Raw genomic sequence first — 25802 nt, forward strand, 5'->3', positions numbered from 1 at the left:
ACACTCTGATTGTATTTAATGCTGATGGGCCTAATTACTGCATAGCAATTGTGCGCAAGAAGCTGAAAACCCTACTTTTCAATTAGCCAACCTCCCATAGGCAGGGCTAGGCACACACACCTGCTCAGCACCAGGATACCCTCGTGGGTGACAGTGAGATTTACAAATACACATAACATAACATAACACCTGGTATGAAACAAATTGTGTGCTCCATGTTACTTGAACAATAGCTGTCTCATGGGGGCTGTTTGTGTGGTCAATAGCTGCCCAAGGAACACATCTTGGTATTACAGGACACTCCAGTCTACAAACGGATTCCTAGTATAACAAAGACAATGGCATAGGTTTATTCTCACTATTCCAAGGATGGAAATTAATTACTGTATTTTTCAATGTATACTGAACAAATGCAAAAATAAATCTGTGAGAGGCCCAGTGTCCGTACGTTTACTGCCATGTAGGAAAACGTAGTTAGTTGATTATTCGCTGCTAATTCAGCATGGACAGTCTTTACCGTTTTAAGAGGCAGAATTAGAAAAACACCTGCAATTTACTTATGACCTAAATATTTGTAAACACAGACGGAAATGTCTGGCAACGGAATTCCATTCCATAAAACAGGGAGCCTCTGCTCTGTGATCTATGTGAGGTGCTTAAGTTTAATGTACATAGCAATTCCCGATTTCTGTGTGTGTAGAAGTGTTTTGAAAAGATGTGACAGAGAATAGGCTAAATAAGTGCAAAAATACATTAGATGAACGGTGTGTTTGAGATCTTGTTAGATAAGTTCTTATCCCTGGGACCTGATACTGTCAATATTGCAATGAGATGTGCGTAGCCTTCGTTAATTGTATAGCTCATCTCTATGTAAACATCAACCTTGTCCTGCTTTAATATTCTTACAACTAATATACATATCTTCCACGTATGGACTTAATAGAGTAATCATTTATAACATACTTTAGGTACACAGGAAGTTACAACTATGGTAGCTATAGCAACCAGCATCATCATTCGATGCCAAGCCAATATTCGTCCTTACCGCACGACAGCAGCATCGCTGGACCACTTCACTATTCATCATATCACAGAAGCTCATCACAGGTGAGTCTGAGTGGCTAAAGTCCATCTTAACTTCAGAGAATTTGCAAAGCGAACTGTTGTATTGGCGAACAAGTATGGTGTAATTAAATTGTGCACTCTTAGTTTAATTTAATTCCACTACTGACAGTTTACAATCTAAATATATGATCATAAATGTGGTTGCAGGTTTCAATAGTTCTGTATACAGCTTAAATATTCAGGATTTGTAGGCTAATCCCCAGTTAATGGAGTTATCCAAGTTTTGGCAAAACGAAGAACTGAAGAAAGACAGACTTGCTGGTTTGGTCATACTATGGATATGTTCGAACATTAGAACTCATGTCCAGGGTAAACTCACTCGATTTCTCTGAAGCTGGATTGCAGTAGTCCTTGGTGAAATGAATGAGCACAAACTCGAATTTTGGGGTGATCCGGTAATTCACTTAGCTTGGAATTTTTTGTTATGTATTGTGCTTCGACCCCTAATTCAACCTTCCCAAGGCACTTTTTTGTATTTGATTTATTAGAAGTCAGATCTGGGGTTCAAATTAATTTAAAGCAAACTTAAATCTAAAATTCGAATTGGTTTGAGCTATTAAATCTTCGGTAAATGGATCAGGTTGAAGTGTTGGAATGTCACCGGAGATTCAACAAGTCTGCTGAATTAAAAAAAAAAAATCAGCTTGGGTTTACTTGAGAGCAGCACATGGTGGAGCATTGTCCGCAAATGGGCTGCAAGTTATGGGCTTCTGAATTAAAAAAATGTAAAAAAAAAATCAGCTTGGGTTTAATTGAGAGCAGCACATGGTGAAGCATTGTCCGCAAATGGGCTGCAGGTTATGGGCGATCTGTTCCTTTAATAGTTCACTGATGAAGTAGGGGTGGGAAATGGGTAGGGAGCACTGTTCTCCTACAGCTGGCAGCACCTTACTATTGAAAACAGGAGCCTCTGTACAGAGAGCAGGGTGTTGGAGGAAGGATCTATGGCTGCATGAAGAGGGAAGAATAGAAGAGAGAGGGGTGACAGTTTTTAGGTCGAGCTTGGCGGCAGCGCGCAAGCGCTGTTCGCTCTGCGAGGCATGCTGTATTTGGGTATGTTGTTGAAGCGTCTCCCTCTCTCCGCCCATATTTGTCATTGGCTTTGTGCCATTGTCCTTATATGGTGGCTTCTGATTCGTAAATGGGCTTGTTAGTCCCGCCTTGGGACCGCCTTGTCTCCATTTGTTACGGCCCATAACGACTGAACCTTTTACTTGGCTGGTTACACGGCCTGCTTTATCTAGGGGGGAAGCACTATTTTTGTTATTGGCACTGATGGCGACAGTGGCGGCTGGTTTTTGTGGAATTTGCATAATGATCGTAATGCCCGCTTTAGGGACACCGCGATCATTTTCAATTTGAATTTGATTATTTTTTCATGTTGAGCGCGGCGTCCACTTCTGGGACACTGCGCTCTGTTGAATTTTTTTTAATTTTACTTTCCTAGTGAGCGCGGTGCCTGCTTCAGGGACACTGTGCTTTCTTTGTTTATTTTTATTTTTTACTTTAAAACTGAGCACGGCACCGCTTTAAGGACACTGCGCTCGGTTTCGTTATTTTTTTTTTTACTTTGACACTCAGCGTGGCGCCCGCTTTAAGGACACTGCACTCAGTGTTAGAGTAAAAAAAAAAAGAAACCAAGTGCGGTGTCCTTGAAGCGGCGCTGCACTCAGTTTTAAAGTTAAACCAACATTTCCAAAGCAATTAATCTCACATTTACGCGAGTTTAAGCTATTGCCATTGTCATTTACAACGTCAATAGCTTATACTTGCGTAAATGGTAGACCTATTGGATTGCAAATGCTTGTTTATGCTTGTGTGTTTGGGGAGAGGTGGCCGAGGGATGTGGAAGTGTCTCAATTGAGGCTATTATGGTAGATAAGGTTAGATCACAAAATAAACAAAGTATTTTCTTATGAGTGAGGAGAGGGCTGGTAACAAGGCATGGAAGGTTGACAGAAAAGTACAGGTTTCTTGTCTATTCTTTGTCACTCCAACATGTCGTCCTAGCCTCATGCGACCACTGACCCTGTCACCAGGCAGGTCGCTCCCCCCATCCGCCACGCAGCCCCCTGTGGGTTGAACCTCTGTTGCCGTTTTGGCCGCTTGACTGCTCGCTCCCTCTTTCATTTTGTACCCCTGCGGTTGGCATCCAGTGCCACCTTTTTTTTTGCATTCTCTGCCCCTGTGTTTTTGCCTTCTGTACCCCTGTGCTCTGTCGTCTCCCTCCCGCCGTCTTTTCCCGCCGTTTATTTCCCGGTTCTTCCCCCGCCTCTGAGTCCTGCGGCCCTGCCCCCTTCACTCCCATGGGCCACCCCGCTCCCACATCCCAGCTGCTCCTCCCTCCCTCTGCTCTCATATGGAGGCCGCGAAGCGGTGGTAGAGAGCGACCACTGACCCTGTCACCAGGCAGGTCGCTCCCCCCATCCGCCACGCAGCCCCCTGTGGGTTGACCCTCTGTTGCCGTTTTGGCCGCTTGACTGCTCGCTCCCTCTTTCATTTTGTACCCCTGGGCTTGGCATCCAGTGCCACCTTGTTTTTTGCATTCTCTGCCCCAGTGTTTTTGCCTTCTGTACCCCTGTGCTTTGTCGTCCCCCTCCCGCCGTCTTTTCCCGCCGTTTTTTCCCCGGTTCTTCCCCCGCTGCTGAGCCCTGCGGCCCGCCCCCTTCACTCCCATTGGCCACCCCGCTCCCACCTCCCAGCTGCTCCTCCCTCCCACTGCCCTCATATGGAGGCCGCGAAGCGGCCACGTGCAGCGGGCGCGCCTAAGGCAAGCCCGTCTGCGCCTGTCCGCGCCTGGACCGCGCCCAGCGCCAGGACCTCTGGCCCTCAACGTCACCAGTCCACCCGACTGACTTACGTCGCCGCCACCCTCCACGCACTCAACACCGGCCGGAACCCCACCTGCCACCGAGCCACCCCGAAACGCACCTATGGACCATTCACCTGCCAAGCCTGCAAATTCACATGCCTCTGGACCTGCACCGCACCCGCCAGGCCAGGCACCAGCAACAATCACCTCAAATACATTCTGCTCAACACCCGCTCCATCCACAGGCACGCCGTCGAACTCTGGAACCTCCTCGACACAACATCACCAGACGTCGCCTTCCTCACAGAAACCTGGATGAACGCCTCCTCTGCCCCCGACATCGCCATAGCCATCCCGGATGGCTACAAGATCACCCGGAGGGACCGCATCAACCAAACCGGAGGAGGCATTGCCATCGTCCACAGAAACACCATCCGCATCACGACCAACTCCGACGACACCCTCGCCGCAGCCGAGCACCTTCACTTCCAGATACACACCGACCCCAAGACCACCCTCAGAGGCACTCTAATCTACAGACCCCCGGGACTACGCACACAATTCATAGAAGCCATCGCAGACTTCATCAGCCCGCACGCCCTCACCTCCTCAGACTACTTCCTCCTAGGGGACCTCAACTTCCACCTGGAAAACAACAACGACAACAACACCACCACCCTGCTGGACAACCTCGCCAACCTCGGACTCAAGCAACTGGTGAACACCCCCACCCACTATGCCGGCCACAGGCTTGACCACGTCTTCTCCTCCAAAAAACAGTGGTCCCTACTCGTGGACACAATGGTATACTGAGCTAATAATCACACACCTGATAAGTGTTATGTCTTTTGTCCAGCCGGACAAGGAATTTATTAAACAATTTTCTTAATAAAAACTGAATGAACACATTAATAACAAGCAGGCACAGCCGTGACCCACAACATTCAGACAAAACAACGAACAGAATGGTAAAAGTAGCAAAGCAAAAAATATGTCTGTGTACTTGTAGTCAGTGTTACAGACAGAGATTGTTATAACCACGCCTTTGCATTTCACAATATTTTAAATGTCATATTGCATGCGGGTTTTTTTTTGGTCGACGACGTTTCGATGCCTAAGTTAAATGAGGGACATCATCATCAGGACAAAAATATAGTCATTGTTGTCTTTAAATATTACACTGCCTTTTTACACAATTGCGTATCACATCAGGCAATTCAACAGATCAGCAGCGGCGGCGCTGTGGCGGACGGTGGGGTTCTGGTGTTCACGGTGGGGTTCACCAGACCCCACCATCCGCCACAGCGCCGCCGACTTCTGCATATCGAGCTATTACGCTCCTAATCCAGACGACTTTCCACGCTGGAAACGGCAGTACCGATTCCTCCATTGTTCATGGTATCTGCTGATCCGTTGTGATACGCAATTGTGTAAAAAGGCAGTGTAATATTTAAAGACAACAATGACTATATTTTTGTCCTGATGATGATGCCCCTCATTTAACTTAGGCATCGAAACGTCGTCGACCAAAAAAAAACCCGTATGCAATATGACATTTAAAATATTGTGAAATGCAAAGGTGTGGTTATAAAAATCTCTGTCTGTAACACTGACTACAAGTACACAGATATATTTTTTGCTTTGCTCCTTTTACCATTCTGTTCGTTGTTTTGTCTGAATGTTGTGGGTCACGGCTGTGCCCACTTGTTATTAATGTGTTCATTCAGCTTTTATTAAGAAAATTGTTTAATAAATTCCTTGTCCGGCTGGACAAAAGACATAACACTTATCAGGTGTGTGATTATTAGCTCAGTATACCATTGTGTCCACGAGTAGGGACCACTGTTTTTTGTAACATTACACTGCCCAAGGTCCCTATGGCATACCTTTTGGGTTCCCTTGTCTTTCTTAAACAAGTCTTCTCCTCCAGCAAGCACATCTCCTTCAGCCACTCCACCGGACTACACTGGACAGATCACAGCTGCGTCCATTTCAACTTCAGGAGAACAACGACCCATCACCACTCGCAACAGGTTCCCCGAAGAAGCTGGAGCAAGATCACCGCCGACCAGCTCACCACCTCTCTTAGCCAGAACCCTCCCACCAACACGACGACCCCAACAAAGCAGCCCGCAACCTCACACAGTGGCTCACCAACTGCGCCAATGACCTGGCACCGCTGAAGAATCCTCCACAGACCCGGCAGCAAGAAAGCCTTATGGTTCACCATCAACCTCAAAAACTCCAAGAAATCCTGCTGTACCCTCGAGAAAGCCTGGCGCCACGACCAGTCAACAGAAAACATGACAGCCCTCAAGAACGCCATCCGCAAACACCACCAGCTGATCCGAACCACCAAAAGGACAACATTCAGAGAACGACTAGACAACAACACCCACAACAGCAAGGAACTCTTCAGCATCGTTAAAGAGCTCTCCAACCCCAGCGCCTGCATCAACGACATCACACCCTCGCAAGACCTCTGCGACTCACTCGCCTCGTTCTTCCACCGCAAGATCGCCGACATACACAACAGCTTCGGCGCACAGACCGCGCACCAAACCACCGAACCAGCGCGCCCCACCACCACCCTCTGCACCTGGACCTCGGTCAGCACCAAAGACACCACCCGCATGATGAACACCATCCACTCCGGCTCCCCAACCGACCCCTGTCCACACCACATCTTTAACAAAGTCGACTCCATCCTCGCACCCCAACTCCGGGACATCATTAACAGCTCCTTCGCATCCGCCACCTTCCCGGAGAGCTGGAAACATGCCGAGCTCAGCGCCCTCCTAAAGAAACCCACCGCGGACCCCACGGACCTCAAGAACTTCCGCCCCATCTGGCTCCTCCCTTTTCCTGCCAAAGTCATCGAGAAGACCGTCAACAAACAACTCTCCGCCTTCCTCGAGACAAACGGATCCCTCGACTCCTCTCAGTCCGGTTTCCGAGCAAACCACAGCACCGAGACCGCCCACATCGAAGCTACCGACGACATCAGGTCCCTGCTCGACAACAGGGAAACAGCTGCCCTCTTCCTCCTGGACCTCTCGGCAGCCTTCAACACTGTATCCCACCGCACACTAATACAGCACCTCAGCAACACCGGAATCCAAGGGACGGCCCTGGAGTGGATCATCTCCTTCCTCTCCGGAAGAACCGAGAGAGTCCGCCTCCCCCCTTCCGATCTGAGGCCACCGAAGTCATCTGCGGCGTTCCTCAAGGATCCTCGCTCAGCCCCACCCTCTTCAACGTCTACATGAGCCCCCTCTCAGCCATCGCACGCCAACACATCCTAAACATCATTTCCTACGCTGACGACACCCAGCTGATCCTCTCCCTCACCAACGATCCCGCCAGAGCCAGCCTCCAGGAAGGAATGAAAGACGTCCCGGAATGGATGAAGCGCAGCCCTCTGAAACTGAACTCAGACAAGACGGAAGTCAACATTCTGGGTCCATCCCCCTCTGCCTGGGATGACTCCTGGTGGCCCCCTGCACTGGGCACCGCCCCCAAGCCCACGGACCATGCACTCAACCTGGGCTTCATCCTGGACTCCTCCCTCACGATGACCAAGCAAGTCAACGCCGTCTCATCATCCTGTTTCAACACCCTGCGCATGCTCCCAAAGATCTTCCGGTGGATCCCCACTGAAACCAGGAAGACGGTCACCCAGGCCCTCGTCTCCAGCCGACTGGACTACGGGAACACCCTCTACGCTGGAACCACAGCCAAACTCCAGAAAAGACTCCAGCGCATACAGAACGCTTCTGCACGACTCTTCCTGGACATCCCCCGTCACAGCCACATCTCTGCCCATCTGAGAGACCTGCACTGGCTCCCCGTCAACGAGAGGATCACGTTCAGACTCTTCACCCATGCACACAAGGCTCTCCACGACATGGGCCCCAAATACCTCAACAGCTGCCTCACATTCTACACACCCACCCGCCAGCTCCGATCCACCAGCCTCGCCCTCGCCACCGTCCCACGAATTTGCAGCGCCACTGCCGGAGGAAGAACCTTCTCCTACCTGGCGGCCAAGACATGGAACTTCCTCCCAACCCACCTAAGGCTGACCCAGGACCATCTCTTCTTCAGGAAACAACTCAAGACCTGGCTGTTCAAGCAATAGCGGCTCCCCCTCCTCCCAGCGCCTTGAGACCCTAGCGGGTGAGTAGCGCACTCTACAAATATGTGTGATTGATTGATTGATGTCCATTTCAGACCCGTGAGTCAGTTTAGGAGGCAGAGAAGACAAAGGGAACCTAGCACACAAAGTTGTGGATTCAACCACCAGCTCTTTTCCTCCTCATTGTTCGTGGATGTCCAATAGAAGCCTCTCAGAAGATCTTGAGTTGCTTAACGTTAACATCACTCCTTACTCCAGAAAATATGCTTTCCTCAGTAGCGGCTTCACACCCTTGAAGGCAGCAAGCTGATGCAGTCAACCACTTACAACAAGAGGCCCCTGTAACAGCTCTACATTTATTTTAATGAGAGTCTTTGGTTGGGTGGGATTTCCACTTACCTGTAGTGCATATCAAAAGTATGCAACAGCTCACATTGCTCATATTTGCTAACTGTGATTTCGTCTGTTTCATCTCTTGCCAGACTAAGTTTATCTTGCTGCAACTCTATAACCCGCCACTCTGTCCCTCATCTCCTTCCTCTTACTTTGTCCCTCATATCTCCTACTGCACTATGATGACGTTTTACTATTAAGTCTGTCCTTATTGTTAGCCTCTCAAAACATTTCATTTTGTAGTGCTATGTTTTAATGTAAAGTTCCTAAATGCCTCTAGGTACTAGTGCACCATATAAAAATTGTAATTGAATACATTAAGCTGCCAACTAACTAAATAAATAAATAATTTAACTAATAAGTAACTAAACAAATGCGTTTCTTTTGACTTGAGTAGCCAGGGTACCAATGTGGCTTTGGAGAATACATGATTTTCTCAATACACAACGCTCTCTTTCATTCTGCTGTTGCCAATATGGCTGCTACACCTGTCCAGCAGTTCTGTTTTGAACCTCCTGACTTATTTTCAGGATAAAATCACAAAACTGTTAAGCTATTGCCCTTCCAGCATATTCTTGCCTTATCAGAACTAATACTTCTCTTAGCTCAGGCATTGTGCCTGGTGGCTGGAAAAAAAGCCCTGGCCATTTCCCTTTTATAAAAGCCTATTTGAGATCATCCGCGGCCGCTGCAGGTAAGAGCTGTGGGGCCGGATTGAGGGGGATTTCGAGAGATGAGCACAAGGTGAAATTAATTATTTATTTAATTTTCCCTCGTGGTTGTCTCTCAAAATCCCTCCATCCCCTCCACCCGGCCCCACTTCTCTTACCTGCAACGGCCGTGGCTGCTAGTGATCCATCTGTTCTATTGAACTGACACCCTATTTCATTGCTGCCTTGGGATGTTGAGATTGTGGAAAGGTGAGTTAACCAGAAACCATCCAAAGATATTGAAAAACACTTTTTACGGGACACCTTTCAGGCTGGTTTTCACCCCACCGTAGTACAGAGTCTTTATTAGTGGCTACTATCAGCAACATCAGAATGATTCTTGATGTGGGAGGCTGCCCTCATCCTTTTAGATCTCTCCATAGCCTTTGATATGATCTCCAATGACACCCTACTTAATAGGCGGGACATCGTAGGTGTCAAGGGCACAGTGTACAACTGGTACTCCTCCTTTTTACATGGGTTTTCTAAAGCAGTGACTCTGGCTCACTATCCTCATGAATGCGGTGGCATCACTCAGGGTTCTTGCCTGAGGCCCTCGCATTTTATTGTAGTGCAAGAGAATGTTTTCATATGTCCAATAATGATTGATGTAGTATTGTTGACTAAGCACAATAAGGTAGATCTGTACCGCTAGTGTTTTCTTCTTTTCTGTCTAATTGTGATGAACACAGGCAGATGGAGGAAGAAGGGGACATCTATACTTGTACCACATAGTTCATAGTTTTGGTGTAACCCACTCTACACCAAGAAAGCTAGTGAAGCTGAACATGTTTCCACCCGGAGGTTTGAATGAGGTGATTGTTTCTGTTTTTTAGCCAGATTTATTTCTGGATTTTGTGGCTATGTGAGTTCAGTGCATCTAATGCTTTACCCCTGGCACCAGCAGCTCCTGGTATGCTTTGTTGTCAAGTATTTACACATTTTTATGTACACTTCCAGAAACAAGTAGACTCCATTTGATATTGGTTGATCGTAAGTTTTGTTTTACATTCACATAGGGTTGGAATGGCCTATTTGGCAATCAGGCCGTGCCTGATGGGCTGGTGTTTGGGCTAGTTTTTGGCGGTTTGTGGGCCATGTTAGGTTTTGTATAAACAGTGCTTGCATTGTACTTATGAAATCTATTGTATTTAATATAAATCTTAAAAGGGACTTACATCCTGCCCTTACTTTTCATTGGTTCGCGTGCTTGCCACGTACTTTTCCTATGTTTCTCTTTGCTGTAGCATACTATTTCCTGTTGTTCCTTTATGTGTTTCTCGTATCAGTGTCCCAGGGCCCAGGTACTGTTTTCATCTGCTTTTGAGGAACCTTTTTGTTATGTTTTGCCTGCACAGGGCTTTCAAAGTGCTTGTTTACTAATCTACCCGTAACTTTTAAAAATGTTTTGGCTACACACCTCTATGCTTGTTTCCCTTCTTTTGCGGTTTTATAACAATGTCCCATCAAACGTCTCTTGCGCTCATTCTGTTTTCCTTTCTTTCCATTACTGCCTCGCCCTCCCTGGACGCCGTCCCTTCCACTCCTGACGCACCTGTGTGAGCCAAGAAAGAGTGCTCATTGCCTGCAGGAAGGTCTCCTTGGGAGTCAGTGAGCTGAATGATACTCCGTTGCCGGGGCAGTGTTCTGCTTGGTAAAGGTTGCTCAGTCTCCTGCTACTTTACCGATGAGGGAGAAGGGCCGCTGGAAGTAAGGGATTACTGGTGGCGAGGGAGCAGGAGTTGGGTATTTTATCAGATATGACTTATAGAACTGGCAAGACGTTAAGTAGTGTTTACTAATCTCCCCGTAACTTAAAAAAAATATTTGGGGCTGCACATCAATCAATCAATCAAGGCATTTATATAGCGCACTACTCACCCAGAGGGTCTCAAGGCGCTGGGGGAGGGAGGTCCGCTACTGCTCGAACAGCCAGGTCTTGAGGTGCTTCCTGAAGGCGAGGTGGTCCTGGGTCAGGCGGAGGTGGGTCGGCAGGGAGTTCCATGTCTTGGCAGCGAGGTAGGAGAAGGACCGTCCCCCTGTGGTGGCTCTTCGGATACGGGGGACGGTGGCGAGGGCGTGGCCGGTCGATCGAAGCTGGCGTTTGGGAGCGTAGAAGTTGAGGCGGCTGTTGAGGTATCCTGGGCCTTGGTTGTGTAGGGCTTTGTGTGCGGGGGTGAGGAGTCGGAAGGTGATTCTCTTGTTGACCGGGAACCAGTGCAGGTCTCTCAGGTGTCCTTAGATGTGGCTGCGGCGGGGGATGTCCAGGATGAGACGTGCTGAGGCGTTCTGGATCCGCTGGAGTTTCTTCTGGAGCTTGGCGGTGGTTCCGGCGTAGAGGGAGTTGCCGTAGTCCAGGCGGCTGGTGACGAGGGCCTGGGTGACCGTCTTCCTGGTCTCGGTGGGGATCCACCGGAAGATCTTACGTAGCATGCGCAGGATGTTGAAGCACGACGAGGAGACGGCGTTGACTTGTCTGGTCATGGAGAGGGAGGAGTCCTGGATGAAGCCTAGGTTGCGTGCGCGGTCTGTTGGTTTGGGTGCGCTGCCTAGGGCGGGGGGCCACCAGGAGTTGTCCCAGGCGGAGGGTAAGAATCCCAGGATGAGGACTTCGGTCTTGTCTGAGTTCAGTTTCAGGCGGCTGTTCTTCATCCATTCGGATACCTCTTTCATCCCTTCGTGAAGGTTGGCTCTGGCGGTGGCGGGGTCGTTGGTGAGGGAGAGAATCAGCTGGGTGTCGTCGGCGTAGGAGATGATGTTGAGGTTGTGCTGGCGTGCGATGTCTGCGAGGGGGCTCATGTAGACGTTGAAGAGGGTTGGACTGAGCGAGGAGCCTTGAGGAACTCCGCAGATAACTTCGGTGGCTTCAGATCTGAACGGGGGGAGGCGGACTCTCTGTGTCCTTCCGGCGAGGAAGGAGATGATCCACTCCAGTGCCTTCTCCTGGATTCCGACATTGCTGAGTCGCTGCACTAGTGTACGGTGGCAGACCGTGTCGAAGGCCGCGGAGAGGTCTAGGAGGATGAGGGCTGCTGTTTCTCCGTTGTCAAGCAGGGCTCGGATGTCATCGGTGGCTGCGATCAGGGCGGTCTCGGTGCTGTGGTTGGCCCGGAAGCCGGACTGCAAGAGGTCGAGGGATCCGTTCGTCTCGAGGAAGGCGGCCAGCTGCTTGTTGACGGTCTTCTCGACGACTTTAGTAGGGAACGGGAGCAGCGAGATGGGGCGGTAGTTCTTGAGGTCGGTGGGGTCTGCTGATGGTTTCTTTAGTAGAGCGCTGAGTTCGGCGTGCTTCCAGCTCTCCGGGAAGGTAGCCGTGTCGAAGGAGGTGTTGATGATGTCCCGCAGGTGGGGTGCGATGACAGCGTCAGCCTTGTTGAAGATGTGGTGAGGGCAGGGGTCGGTAGGAGATCCGGAGTGGATGTAGTTCATCGTGCGGACGGTGTCTTCGGTGCTGATCGGGGTCCAGGCGCGGAGGGTGGTGGTGGGGGGCGGTGGTTCAGTCGTGGCGTGCGTCGGTTGAGTGCTGAAGCTGTTGTGTATGTCCGCGATCTTGTTGTGGAAGTAGGAGGCGAGGTAGTTGCAGAGGTCTTGCGAAGGGGTGATGTCATTGTTTCCGGCGCTGGCGCTGTGCTTGTTTCCCTATATTGGCGATTTTGTAACAACTTCCCATCAAACGTCTGTCGTGCTCTTTCTGCTTCCCTTTCTTTCCTTTACTACCTATCCCTTTCTGTACGTTTTTGCCTGCGCAGCAGTTGCCTGTGCTTGTTTACTAAACTCCCGTAACTTTTTTTTAATGATTTGGCTGCACAGCGCTTGCACTGTGCTTGTTTCCCAATATTGGCGCTTTTATAAACAATTTCCCATCAAATGTTTGTCACGCTCATTCTGCTCCTCTTACTTTACTCCTCGCCCTCCCTGGAAGCCATCCTTTACGCTCCTGACGCACCCGTGTAATCCAAGAAAGACTGCAGGATGCTCTCCTCTAGAGTCGGTGAGCTGACAGATAAGCCGGGCAGTATTTTTCTTGGTAAAGATTGCTCAATCTCATGCTACTTCACCGATGAGGGAGGTGGGATGCTGGGAGCGAAGGGTTACTGGAGCCAAGGGGGCAGGGGTTGGGTATTTTATCAGACATGACTTATAGAACAGGCGAGATGTTCAGTAGAAAAATTCAAGCTCGAACTACAATTTGTTTACCTGACGTTTGCAGTATGGGGCACCCACTGACCCAGAGCCCTTGATATTTGCAGAGATTATCCATTTATCAGTCTTTCATTTTTCTTGCAACAAGGCTTCCAGCTTTAATGCTTTTTATATTTTGGCGAAACTGCTTGCCTGTGAAAAATTGCGATTTTCCTCCCAGGCACCACACCAACCCTAAGGTTCCCCTCTCCTGACATTCCACACCCTACCCATCTCGATTGCTGTACCCATGCCACCGCTCTCTGACCTTCCACCCTAGACCGCAGAAGGCCACCTTATTCATCATCATCTCCCATTTATTAGAACCAACTGTGTTAATGATGTGGTTGAAGCACCATGGGTTTCTTAAATCCAATGAGGGCGTTTTTTAATTTTTAAAGCTTTATTCATATTTCAAAAGAAGCATACATTTAGCAACATCTCCGTACAGTAAGTTGATAATATCCGGTTGAAGACGACAATTTGAACACCTATGGCTAGCGACATAACGTACAGTGGCACATATTGCCTTCTTGAATGTAGTTGGGGTAAATGGTATCTGGGGTCTGTGAGAAGTTGGCCTGATATATAATGTTCACTATTCTAGTGAACACTTTGTATCAGTCCAAACAACCCTTATTGATGTTTGGTTGTAAGTCAACCTGATAGACCAGCTATCCTAGTAGCATGGACACGTGCAGTCTTTAGGCTAAACTCTAGAGGGCGTGTTAAGCCAGCTGTTTTACCATCTTATTTACCCCATGAACACCAAGTGAAAGGACACCACACAAGTTGTTATGAAAAATAAAGTATATTTATTTATAACAAGACTACCCTGGCTCTTTATGAGACAGGGAGCTAAGCACACAACAAAACTCTTGAAGAAATACTTAAAGTCGCACAATTTACACAAATGCCCGAGGGGCACGAAAAACCATATACTACAAAAGTGGAATGCAAATTACTAGCAGGTAAGTAACTATTCTCATAGGCTTTAGGATCGCTAGGACTGGACTACTGAACCTTTAGAATACAAGCAGTAGGCCTAGGGACGTCGTGTGCAGAGTGGGAACTCTCACGCGTAAGGCGGGAAAAAGTCTATGGAGGCTAGTAAAAGCAAAGTTAGTGTTCTCGGGCGAACCCGACTAGGTAGAGCTGAAACGACAAAGGATCCTGACACTTAGATAGTTAAACTATGCTGGAGCACCGAAATGCTCAGGTTACCTAGCCCAGGGGCTGTGGCTGCATAGGGCTGAAAAGACGTCGGAGATCCTCGTTGCAGTCTATGGAGCCTGAAGAAAGAAGTTGCTGGCAGGCGACCAGTGAAGAAGTTCGTGGTGATCCAAGCCTGGATCGATGAAGATGGGTACCTGTAAGCAGAGGGGACCAAGTTCTGAATCACTAGCCAGTGATTAGGTGGGCACCAGGATGGCACCGGACGAAGTCACCTCGACCAGGTGAGTGGGCGACGCTGGGCTCTGCAGTCTCTCGGACCAGGAGGCGTTGTCGGCGACCAGGATGGAGGGGCGAGCTGTCCCACGGTGGTATCTGCTGTCGACGTCGCTGGACCCAGGATTGGGGCAACAACTCTTGGCAAATGCAAGCCCACGCGGTGGACTTAAAATGGCGTCTGGAGTGGACCAGGAGGGTCCAGGGTGCTCTTCTGTTGGAGGGGAGCAAGGGCCAGTCTGGAGCAACCAGACCAGCGGTGTTGTCGTCGTGGTTCGTCGTCAAAAGGGCCACTAGCCAGCGGGCAAGTGACCTGGACAACGCGGTGAGCAGCAAAGAGCAGAAGGGCCCCACGCAGATCTCGTGGATGCAAGGGGGCTGGACTTCGGTGCTGGAGCTGCTCAGGGTTGGGGCTTCTCGGACCCCAAAGCACTTAGGCGAGGGTCACTCGTGGTTGTGCTGGACAAGCGTCGTGCAGTCTTGAAGATGGCCGGTCCCTCGAGGTCTCGTCACACCCATGAATCTCAGCTGGGCTGATGATGCAGGTAGAGGTCAGAGGTGCCAGGGAAGCCGGTTCTCGTCGAGCTGGGCAATCTTGATCCGGAGGAGAGACTTACAGCAGACCGCGATGCTTGGGTGGTGCCTGCTGCTGCAGGGTGACTACTCCTTAGTCACAAGGGAGAAATCTTGAGAAGAGTCTTGAGTTCCTTTCGTGGAAAGTCGGTTCAGGATTCAAAGATGATCTAATTTGGAAGGGGGCCTGCTCCTACCTTTATCCTGGGAAAGGGGGTTGGTACGCGACTAAATCCTGCCCTATGGGTGGGACTGGGAGGGGGGTGGTTACACCCCTCTCCTTTGGCGGGCTTTTCCCCAGATCAGGGCTGGAGTGCCCCTGGAACTGGTTCAAGCCGGCCTATGCACAGTGAGCACCGGGGTGCCACTTGCAGTCACCTTCCTCTAAAGCCCTGCCTACCTGGGATACACAAAACCCTGCCTGGGATGGTGCTGGCACCGTCCCTGACAGGAAACCCTTTGTCCAAGCACTCCTCGCTGGAAGGACTCCCAGCAGCAGGAGGTCAGACTTGTGTCTCGGTGGCAGCATCCATCTTGTGGAGCTGAGGCTTGAGTTAACTTTAACCGGGGTTACAGCTACCAACATGTCTTCTCCCTCTAGAGGGGTGGAATGCTACCCCCGTCGCCAGAACTGGCGAGGGGGTAGTATTCCAAAGCGTATGACACCTTACACGACATGTTTAGATATTGTCAGACCAAAGTTACCATAACCGCGAGGATTATAAGGCACTTAAGAGTATATGGTCTGACGCTATCATGGAAACGGCTAAGGGATAGATCCCGAAAGCCGCAGACAGGCTCAGCTCATGCCAGAGCACCATCTCACACGATTCCAAGCACTCTGCCTCCAGGATTGTTAAGGCCTGCCATAGGAGTGACTGATAGGAGATCTGTGTGCCCATTTTAGGTTTAGATATAGGTATACTATATCTAAAGCAAAGGGTGATTACACCACCTTGCCCCCAGCTGTCAAGCAGCCAGTTGTGTCAGTTTTGGAAGGCCAGCCAGGGGTGGCATAATACATGCTTCAGCCCCTGGTAGGCCCTGGGTACACCTATGCCCTGGATACCTAAGGTATACTTGTACAGGGACTGATAAGGTGACTCAGTATCCAATTGGATATGTACCTAGGGTACATGGAATCCATTTTAACAGAGAGAGCAGTGGACCTGGGGTCCTGAATAGCAGGGCCTCAGGTCAACTAAGTCAGAAAACCAGCAAAACACCAGGCAAAAAGTTGGGGGCAACCATAGTCAGGGATCTACCTTCCTACATAACCCCCCCAAACGAAAGGAGATAAGGCTATCCTTGACAGGTAAGCCTATATTGCCTAAGTGGCCATATAAGGAAGTACCAGCACTGGCATGGTTACCCCCTATCTCATGGTCCACTAAGCAATCCCTCACCCTGAGGGTATCTGAGGGTCTCCACCATAGGGAATCTCTACCTGTGGTGTGTTTTGGCAAAGTAAAAGGCTGGTGCTGAAATGGAGTACTGAAGTGAGGCTCCACTAATTTTGGGCTCAGCTTCCTCCAATCATTATCCACCATAGAGGCCTTTCTTTCCAAGACTGAGTTGTTTTGAGCTCTCAGGGTCAACCTCTGGCTACCTACAGCTGGAGGTTGGGTCCCTCTGTTTGGCTTACTGGAGGGACAGGTCAGGTTTGGGGCCCTTAGGTCCCAGGTTTGGCTGTGCCCAACAGTGTCCATCTGTGGGAGGTCCCTAACTAAATTTAAGGGGGATCCCTCAGGAGTTGGTTTTATTTTCACTTGGCTAAGACTACTAGCTTCAGTGCCCTTAATCTGCTGATTTGGGAATTATTTTGGACAGGGGGCCCTTTGGGGTCCAACACTGGCCTCCCTGACCTCTACAGCCCTGGGCTGACTGAGGCAGGGTAGAGAGGGGCAGGTTACCTGCTCCAGACTGGGTCCCACCTTGGAAGGGTCCACTGACATCAGAGGCTCTGCCAGGCTAGGCCTGACTACCTCTGGGGCAGTTTCTTCACAAGGGGTCAGATCAGTTCCCGGAGGAGGCTGATCCTTTCCTAAAGTCTGGGGGAAGGGAGATTTCTCTTCCCCCTCAATGCTCTCTGTCTGAGTGGAGTGATCCATAGTTTCAGGCTTCACAACACTATTATCTGTCTGAGTTTGAGCTGTGGCCATCACAACTCTCCCAACCTTTTCAGGAGGGGACTCAGTTTGGGTATGGGCTGTTACCATCACAGCCTTGCCAACCTGTTCTGGGAAGGAAGTTGCCTGAGATTGGGCTGTGACTGGCACAGCCCTCCTGACCTGTTCAGGGAGGACATCTTGGACTGGGGCTGTGGCTATCACTGCCCCACTAACCTTACCATGGAAGTTTACCATTTTGGAATGGGTTTCTTGCTCTACCTCAGCCCAGGCTGAGATCTCTAAATCATTCCCCAGTAGGCAATCTACAGGCAAGTTGGATGACACTGTCACTCTCTTGGGGCCAGTGACACCTCCCCAGCTGAGATTTACCACTGCCATGGGATGATCTCTCTGCACTCCATCAATATTGGTTACCTGGTATGTGGCTCCAGGTAAAAGTTGCCTTGAGGGGACTAGGCTCTCAGTCACCATGGTGATGCTAGCCCCTGTATCTCTATAGGCCTCAACTTTTATACCATTGATGAGGGGCTCTTGTCTGTACTTGCTCAAAGTGTTGGGACAAGCAGTGAAGTTGGCAAACCCCATGCCATTTTCACAGACAAGAGTATCTAAGTCAGGGGACCTGGTTAGGCCAGAGTCCCCAGGAACTCCCAAAGTAAATGCACCCAAATTCTTGGGGGCACTCCCACAACCTGGGGGATTACTACTAGTAGTAACAGGAGGCTTGGAAGTGTTACTTGGGGGTATGTTCTCCTTATTGTCGTTGGCCTTTGGGCAACTGCTATCAGTTTTGTAATGGCCTACCTGTTTGCAGGTATGACAATAAGGTTTCTTTTGGGTATTGGAAGGAGTCTGGGACCCACCCTTGTCAGAGGATTTTTGGGGCCCTGATGTGGTTTGATCTGTAGATTTATTCCCACCCTTCTCTTGAGGCTTGGTTGATTCCTTTTTCTGGTCACCACCTTGGTTCTTAGGCCTAATCCTGGTTCTGACCCATTTGTCTGCCCTCTTACCCAATTCCTGTGGAGAGGTCAGATCAGAGTCTACCAGGTGCTGGTGTAATAACTGGTTCTGACAATTATTTAAGACTTGCTCTCTCATAATAAGATTATACAATCCTGTGAAGTCAGTAACTTTACTACCCAGTAGCCAGCCTTCCAAAGCCTTAGTGGCACAATCAACAAAGTCAGCCCAATCCTGAGACTGAGTTTTCTGGGTGTCTCTGAACAGCAACCTGTACTGCTCAGTGGTTAGGCCAAACCCATCAACCAGTGTATTCTTCAGGACTTGGTAATTGTTAGCATCCTCAACTCTAGTAGTGAGGAGCTTATCTCTACCTTTGCCTTCAAAGGAGAGCCACAGTAGAGCTGCCCACTGACTCTGGGGGATGCACTGGACAGTGCAGGCCCTCTCCAAAGCAGCCATCCACTTGTGGATGTCATCCCCTTGTTTAAAGGGGGGCACTATCTTACTCAGGTGTTTAGTATCTAAACTCCTTTCTTTATCTCTAGGGAGATTGCTGCCACCAGTGGGGACTACCCCACTCATCTGCTGCTCTCTAGCAAAGGCAAGCTTCTCTTTGGCCAGGGCAAGTTCTTCCCTTTCAATCCTCAGATTAGCCTGTTTCATCCTTGCTTCATGCTCTCTTCTCTGAGGGGAAGTCAATCTCCTCTGGGGAGAAATCCTTCTCCTCTGAGAAGAGGCATTAGAGTGCAGAGATCTATTGGAGTCCCTAGAATGAGATCTATCTCTTCTAACTCCAAGGTTAGGCCTCATTAGGGTCAGTACTGGGGGTCCCCCAGATCCTCCCCTATGTAGGTCTAAGTTGGCCCTAGTAAGTCTGCTGACTAACTCAGACCTGTTGTCTGCCTCATCCCCAGAGAGTTCCTCTTCTTCCTCCTCCTCAACTGCATTTTCAGTGTCAAGGAGGTCTGGATCACCAAGGGCACCCTCTACGGCTGGCATGTCCCCATCTGTATGAGAAGCTTTTCTAGCATCATATGTCTCTAAGAGACCTAACAGAAAGGGAGTGGTGGGGTTGGACCCCTGTTTCAATTTCCTGGAGGTACACAAGTGTCTCAACTCCTGGAAATTGAGAGCTGCATATCTTGAGATGACCTGTGGAGGGTCATTAGCCACTAGGGGAGTCTCTGAAGACTCTCCATGGGTAGACATGCTTTTCTAGTGAGGTGTAAGTGGTGCACTTACCTACACTATTTGTTTGCCTACTGATCCCTTGCTAAGACTTGTAGTTTAGGGTGTGCTAAGCCCTAGGAGCTACAACAGCTGGTTCAGTAGAACTCAGAGTATTCTAAGCTAAGTTATATGTACCTTAGTACTTATGTGATCTTTCAAATGATATTCTTAGGATACGTGTGGTAAAACAACAGCAAGCTCAAATCCCAACCGCTGCTCACCAATGTGAGAAGTTGGCCTGATATATAATGTTCACTATTCTAGTGAACACTTTGTATCAGTCCAAACAACCCTTATTGATGTTTGGTTGTAAGTAAACCTGATAGACCAGCTATCCTAGTAGCATGGACACGTGCAGTCTTTAGGCTAAACTCTAGAGGGCGTGTTAAGCCAGCTGTTTTACCATCACATTTACCCCTTGAACACCAAGTGAAAGGACACCACACAAGTTGTTATGAAAAATAAAGTATATTTATTTATAACAAGACTACCCTGGCTCTTTATGAGACAGGGAGCTAAGCACACAACAAAACTCTTGAAGAAATACTTAAAGTCGCACAATTTACACAAATGCCCGAGGGGCACGAAAAACCATATACTACAAAAGTGGAATGCGAATTACTAGCAGGTAAGTAACTATTCTCATAGGCTTTAGGATCGCTAGGACTGGACTACTGAACCTTTAGATTACAAGCAGGAGGCCTAGGGACGTCGTGTGCAGAGTGGGAACTCTCACGCGTAAGGCGGGAAAAAGTCTATGGAGGCTAGTAAAAGCAAAGTTAGTGTTCTCGGGCGAACCCGACTAGGTAGAGCTGAAACGACAAAGGATCCTGACACTTAGATAGTTAAACTATGCTGGAGCACCGAAATGCTCAGGTTACCTAGCCCAGGGGCTGTGGCTGCATAGGGCTGAAAAGAAGTCGGAGATCCTCGTTGCAGTCTATGGAGCCTGAAGAAAGAAGTTGCTGGCAGGCGACCAGTGAAGAAGTTCGTGGTGATCCAAGCCTGGATCGATGAAGATGGGTACCTGTAAGCAGAGGGGACCAAGTTCTGAATCACTAGCCAGTGATTAGGTGGGCACCAGGATGGCACCGGACGAAGTCACCTCGACCAGGTGAGTGGGCGACGCTGGGCTCTGCAGTCTCTCGGACCAGGAGGCGTTGTCGGCGACCCGGATGGAGGGGCGAGCTGTCCCACGGTGGTATCTGCTGTCGACGTCGCTGGACCCAGGATTGGGGAAACAACTCTTGGCAAATGCAAGCCCACGGGGTGGACTTAAAATGGCGTCTGGAGTGGACCAGGAGGGTCCAGGGTGCTCTTCTGTTGGAGGGGAGCAAGGGCCAGTCTGGAGCAACCAGACCAGCGGTGTTGTCGTCGTGGTTCGTCGTCAAAAGGGCCACTAGCCAGCGGGCAAGTGACCTGGACAACGCGGTGAGCAGCAAAGAGCAGAAGGGCCCCACGCAGATCTCGTGGATGCAAGGGGGCTGGACTTCGGTGCTGGAGCTGCTCAGGGTTAGGGCTTCTCGGACCCCAAAGCACTTAGGCGAGGGTCACTCGGTGGTCGTGCTGGACAAGCGTCGTGCAGTCTTGAAGATGGCCGGTCCCTCGAGGTCTCGTCACACCCACGAATCTCAGCTGGGCTGATGATGCAGGTAGAGGTCAGAGGTGCCAGGGAAGCCGGTTCTCGTCGAGCTGGGCAGTCTTGATCCGGAGGAGAGACTTACAGCAGACCGCGATGCTTGGGTGGTGCCTGCTGCTGCAGGGTGACTACTCCTTAGTCATAAGGGAGAAATCTTGAGAAGAGTCTTGAGTTCCTTTCGTGGAAAGTCGGTTCAGGATTCAAAGATGATCTAATTTGGAAGGGGGCCTGCTCCTACCTTTATCCTGGGAAAGGGGGTTGGCACGCGACTAAGTCCTGCCCTATGGGTGGGACTAGGAGGGGGGTGGTTACACCCCTCTCCTTTGGCGGGCTTTTCCCCAGATCAGGGCTGGAGTGCCCCTGGAACTGGTTCAAGCCGGCCTATGCACAGTGAGCACCGGGGTGCCACTTGCAGTCACCTTCCTCTAAAGCCCTGCCTACCTGGGATACACAAAACCCTGTCTGGGATGGTGCTGGCACCGTCCCTGACAGGAAACCCTTTGTCCAAGCACTCCTCGCTGGAAGGACTCCCAGCAGCAGGAGGTCAGACTTGTGTCTCGGTGGCAGCATCCATCTTGTGGAGCTGAGGCTTGAGTTAACTTTAACCGGGGTTACAGCTACCAACATGTCTTCTCCCTCTAGAGGGGTGGAATGCTACCCCCGTCGCCAGAACTGGCGAGGGGGTAGTATTCCAAAGCGTATGACACCTTACATGACATGTTTAGATATTGTCAGACCAAAGTTACCATAACCGCGAGGATTATAAGGCACTTAAGAGTATATGGTCTGACGCTATCATGGAAACGACTAAGGGATAGATCCCGAAAGCCGCAGACAGGCTCAGCTCATGCCAGAGCACCATCTCACACGATTCCAAGCACTCTGCCTCCAGGATTGTTAAGGCCTGCCATAGGAGTGACTGATAGGAGATCTGTGTGCCCATTTTAGGTTTAGATATAGGTATACTATATCTAAAGCAAAGGGTGATTACACCACCTTGCCCCCAGCTGTCAAGCAGCCAGTTGTGTCAGTTTTGGATGGCCAGCCAGGGGTGGCATAATACATGCTTCAGCCCCTGGTAGGCCCTGGGTACACCTATGCCCTGGATACCTAAGGTATACTTGTACAGGGACTGATAAGGTGACTCAGTATCCAATTGGATATGTACCTAGGGTACATGGAATCCATTTTAACAGAGAGAGCAGTGGGCCTGGGGTCCTGAATAGCAGGGCCTCAGGTCAACTAAGTCAGAAAACCAGCAAAACACCAGGCAAAAAGTTGGGTGCAACCATAGTCAGGGATCTACCTTCCTACAGGGTCAACTAGCTTGTGTGCACAAATAGTGCATATCTTAAGATATACTTTAAGTGTTTCTTGTCTTCACGTAGTATCTTGATGTGGTTTTAATTACAGTGATGTGCGGTGGAACGTCCGTGTGATTCGGTGCTGTCAAGTTGGCGAAGGTATGTCGTTAATGGGTCCCAGATGTTGTGTGGACAAATTGTTGGGGGGCGTGAGGTCCCAGTATGTAGTCAGTTGTGTTTGGCAGTATGTGACGTCGGCAAGCCATGCTTTTAGCGCTGGTGCTGGTTTACAACCCCAGTGTACACCACCCTGCGCTTGGCCAGCCATGCTACTAATCGACAATGTGTATCTGGAAATTCCTTAACGTATCCTAGTAAACAATGAGGCAGGGCAGGCGGTAGGGTGTCTTGTGTAATGGCGCTAATGGTTTAGCATGTAGGACACCAGTAGTCCACCACATTCGGACACGTCAGGCTAGATACGTGAACGTGGCTTCTGGTCCTGAGCACCATAGGCAACTTGCGCCATTGGCTAGGCCTATCCTATAGAGGCTCACTGAGGTGCGATATAGTCTGTGTAGGTATTTGAAATGTATTAATCGCAATCTGTAGTTTGGGGAAACTCGCTTTGTTTGGCTACAGCTGTACTGCCATTGTTCCACTGATATATCCATGCCCTTGTCCAGTTCCCAGGCCAGGTGGGCTCGCGCAGTGTCTAGTGGGGAGACTGCTTGTGTTAATGAATAGAGAGCTGGGTTATAAATTTGCACGGCGATGCAGTTGTATGGACATATTCGAAGCACCGTGTTGACCAGCGGGGGGTCTGAGAAAGCTTTTTTTTGTGTTCCTACAGGTCGCCCTGATTTGGTAATATAACATAATGTCTAGTGGTGTGGTTTCGCGTGTGGCTGTATTAGTAAAGGAGGGTAGAAACTGTCCATCTGGGTATAAGTCAGCAAACGTCTTATGTGGAACAGATATGGGTAAAAGGTCATAAGAGCATGATATTTATTGTAAGGACCCTGCTTTAACATGGCTGCTACTCCTTTAATCCCATCACAACTGGTGTTCATCCTAAACAACGGTGACTTGAGAACGCACTCACAGCCACCCTGGTTAGGTCGAATCCTGCCAGACTGTCTGGTTTGCTAAAGACATCTTGGGGACATTCAGAAAGCTTCCCTGTGAATGCAAGGCTCATTTTGTGTCTTTTGACTTCCTCCACCTATTCCCAGGCAGGACACTCAGAAAAAAGGATGTACTAATTGGCTTTGAAGTGATATGGGGTCCACACCTCTTCTACCCCCAGCTGCCTTTCCCACCTGCTCCTGAGCATGCCAAAGATGACAATGTGACTGGGGGCCACTGCAATGCTTGCTGCTGTGCCCCAGTATCTTCCACTGCACAATGGCATGGCCATGACCATTCGAATAGTTGATAGAGCTGAAATCCATTGAACTCCCACTTTATGTATGTCAGCCCTAAGGCCGCTGTGTTGAGGGCAATGGTAAAGTTCATTAGGGTTGACCCTGAAAGAGTATGCACCTGCGAGAAACTATTGCTCACAGAAAGGGCTTTGAGCCCTCCCATTGCTTACATTTGTTGGCTTCAGTGTTCCTCTTCTTTACAGCCTCCTTAATTGGCCAGTGCTGGCCAAACGTCACTTCCGATCCTTTCTTTGGAGCAGGGACCAAACACAGATTGATTCAAGTTAACCTCTGCAAGTCATTTGCTCCCGACGTGATTGAGGCACTATTTCTTCGCCCTCCCACTCTCCCTGCCTGCTGCTTCCTCCATAGCGCTTTTTAAGTCACAGCGTACCAGACAGCGCAGCGGTCAGGTTTGCTAAAGACATCTTGGGGACTTTCAGAAAGTTGACATAGGAATGCATTCCACTCGTTGATTGCAATTGGCTTTGTGGTTTCTAACTCACATTTTCTGGCTTTCTACTTGCTGGCTTTATTAGGTTTCGCCTTCAAAGCGGTTGCTTTGTTCTTGTTAGGTTTCGCTATGCTTGTGAAATCTATTATAATTTATATAAATCTTGAAAGGGGCTGCAGTAACTTATATTGCACAACTGCTCACCAAGCTACAACTTACAACAAAAAGCAACTTATCATATTGCATTTACCAATGCTTGTTTATGGTCTGCTACGCCAGCTTTTTCTGATTTTAAACCGAACTTTGCCTGCCGCAACTTCAAATTCATGCAGTTTTCCATTCCTAGCAAAACACTTGTACAGCATATCTTTGCAAGTTCAAAACTGCCTCAATTTACAAACATCAGCCTGTTTTTAGCTTTCAAATTCACTAATGGGGTGTCACTTTTATTTTGCGCCCAGGCCAGTTTTCTGTGCCAGTCTGACTTTGTTGTCACATTGTGGACACGTTTTTAATATGTACATGTGGAAGACTGTTTCATCTATTGTCTTATCCTTGAAACCCGAAGAAAAGCCTGTTTTTTTTAACAAAACGCTTTTACACAAGAGAAATGTCAGCAGCAGCAGTCCGATAGCAAAGATGTAAGTGTATTACACAGTGGGTCATTCGCCATCTTGCAGCCGCTACCTACCAGGATATATTATCATAACGATTCTTCAGTCCTGCCTGTGGCTGTCGGTAGATCTATTCTTACAATAATAACAATGCAAAATGTGAAATAACTTGCGTCTTTACAGGCATGCCCTGGACTGAAGTGGTCCAGAGTTGAAAGGGGTCAGTGTTGTTGTGTCGTGTGTCGCTGCAACCACAGCGGGTGTCTTGACCACGCACACAATCGGCTCCTATCAAGAGCTCCGCAACAAGTGTCGCCTTTATACTGGGTAAAGATCACTGGGGCCCAGTGTTTGGGTCGCGCGCGGTCCACGAGACCGGATGCAAGTGTGAAAGGTGAATGTGGCCGCGCGGGCCGCATCCGCACAGATGGCCCGCCGCGAACTCTTTGACAAGGCTGAATACAGGCCTCACTGCCCGGGCTCACTGTCAAGCGACGGCCAGTGTGGCTCTTAAAATATGGCCACTGAATGTTCCCTTCAGAGCAGGCGAAGGACAGCATTGACTCATGTGCAATTAGCTGACCTACCACTACAGCATTTTCCATGCTCCCATAACGGAATGTGCTGTAATAGTGCAGATATTTTTGGTAGTAT

At 49.4% G+C, this 25802-nt stretch overlaps 1 protein-coding gene across 3 annotated transcripts in view; it reads left to right on the top strand.

Moving 5' to 3' along the window:
• The window catches only part of RFX4 (regulatory factor X4), a 351260-nt gene that overhangs the window by 311970 nt on the left and 13488 nt on the right, over positions 1 to 25802 (top strand). For all 3 annotated transcript variants that reach the window (XM_078654089.1, XM_078654097.1, XM_078654104.1), the window contains one exon: positions 969 to 1107. In XM_078654089.1, coding sequence (XP_078510215.1) covers positions 969 to 1107 — 139 coding nt within the window. The remainder of the gene's footprint in view (positions 1 to 968; positions 1108 to 25802) is intronic.

The sequence above is a fragment of the Lissotriton helveticus genome, chromosome 1_1, assembly GCF_964261635.1.
Source record: "Lissotriton helveticus chromosome 1_1, aLisHel1.1, whole genome shotgun sequence".
In the NCBI taxonomy this organism is placed as follows: domain Eukaryota; kingdom Metazoa; phylum Chordata; class Amphibia; order Caudata; family Salamandridae; genus Lissotriton; species Lissotriton helveticus.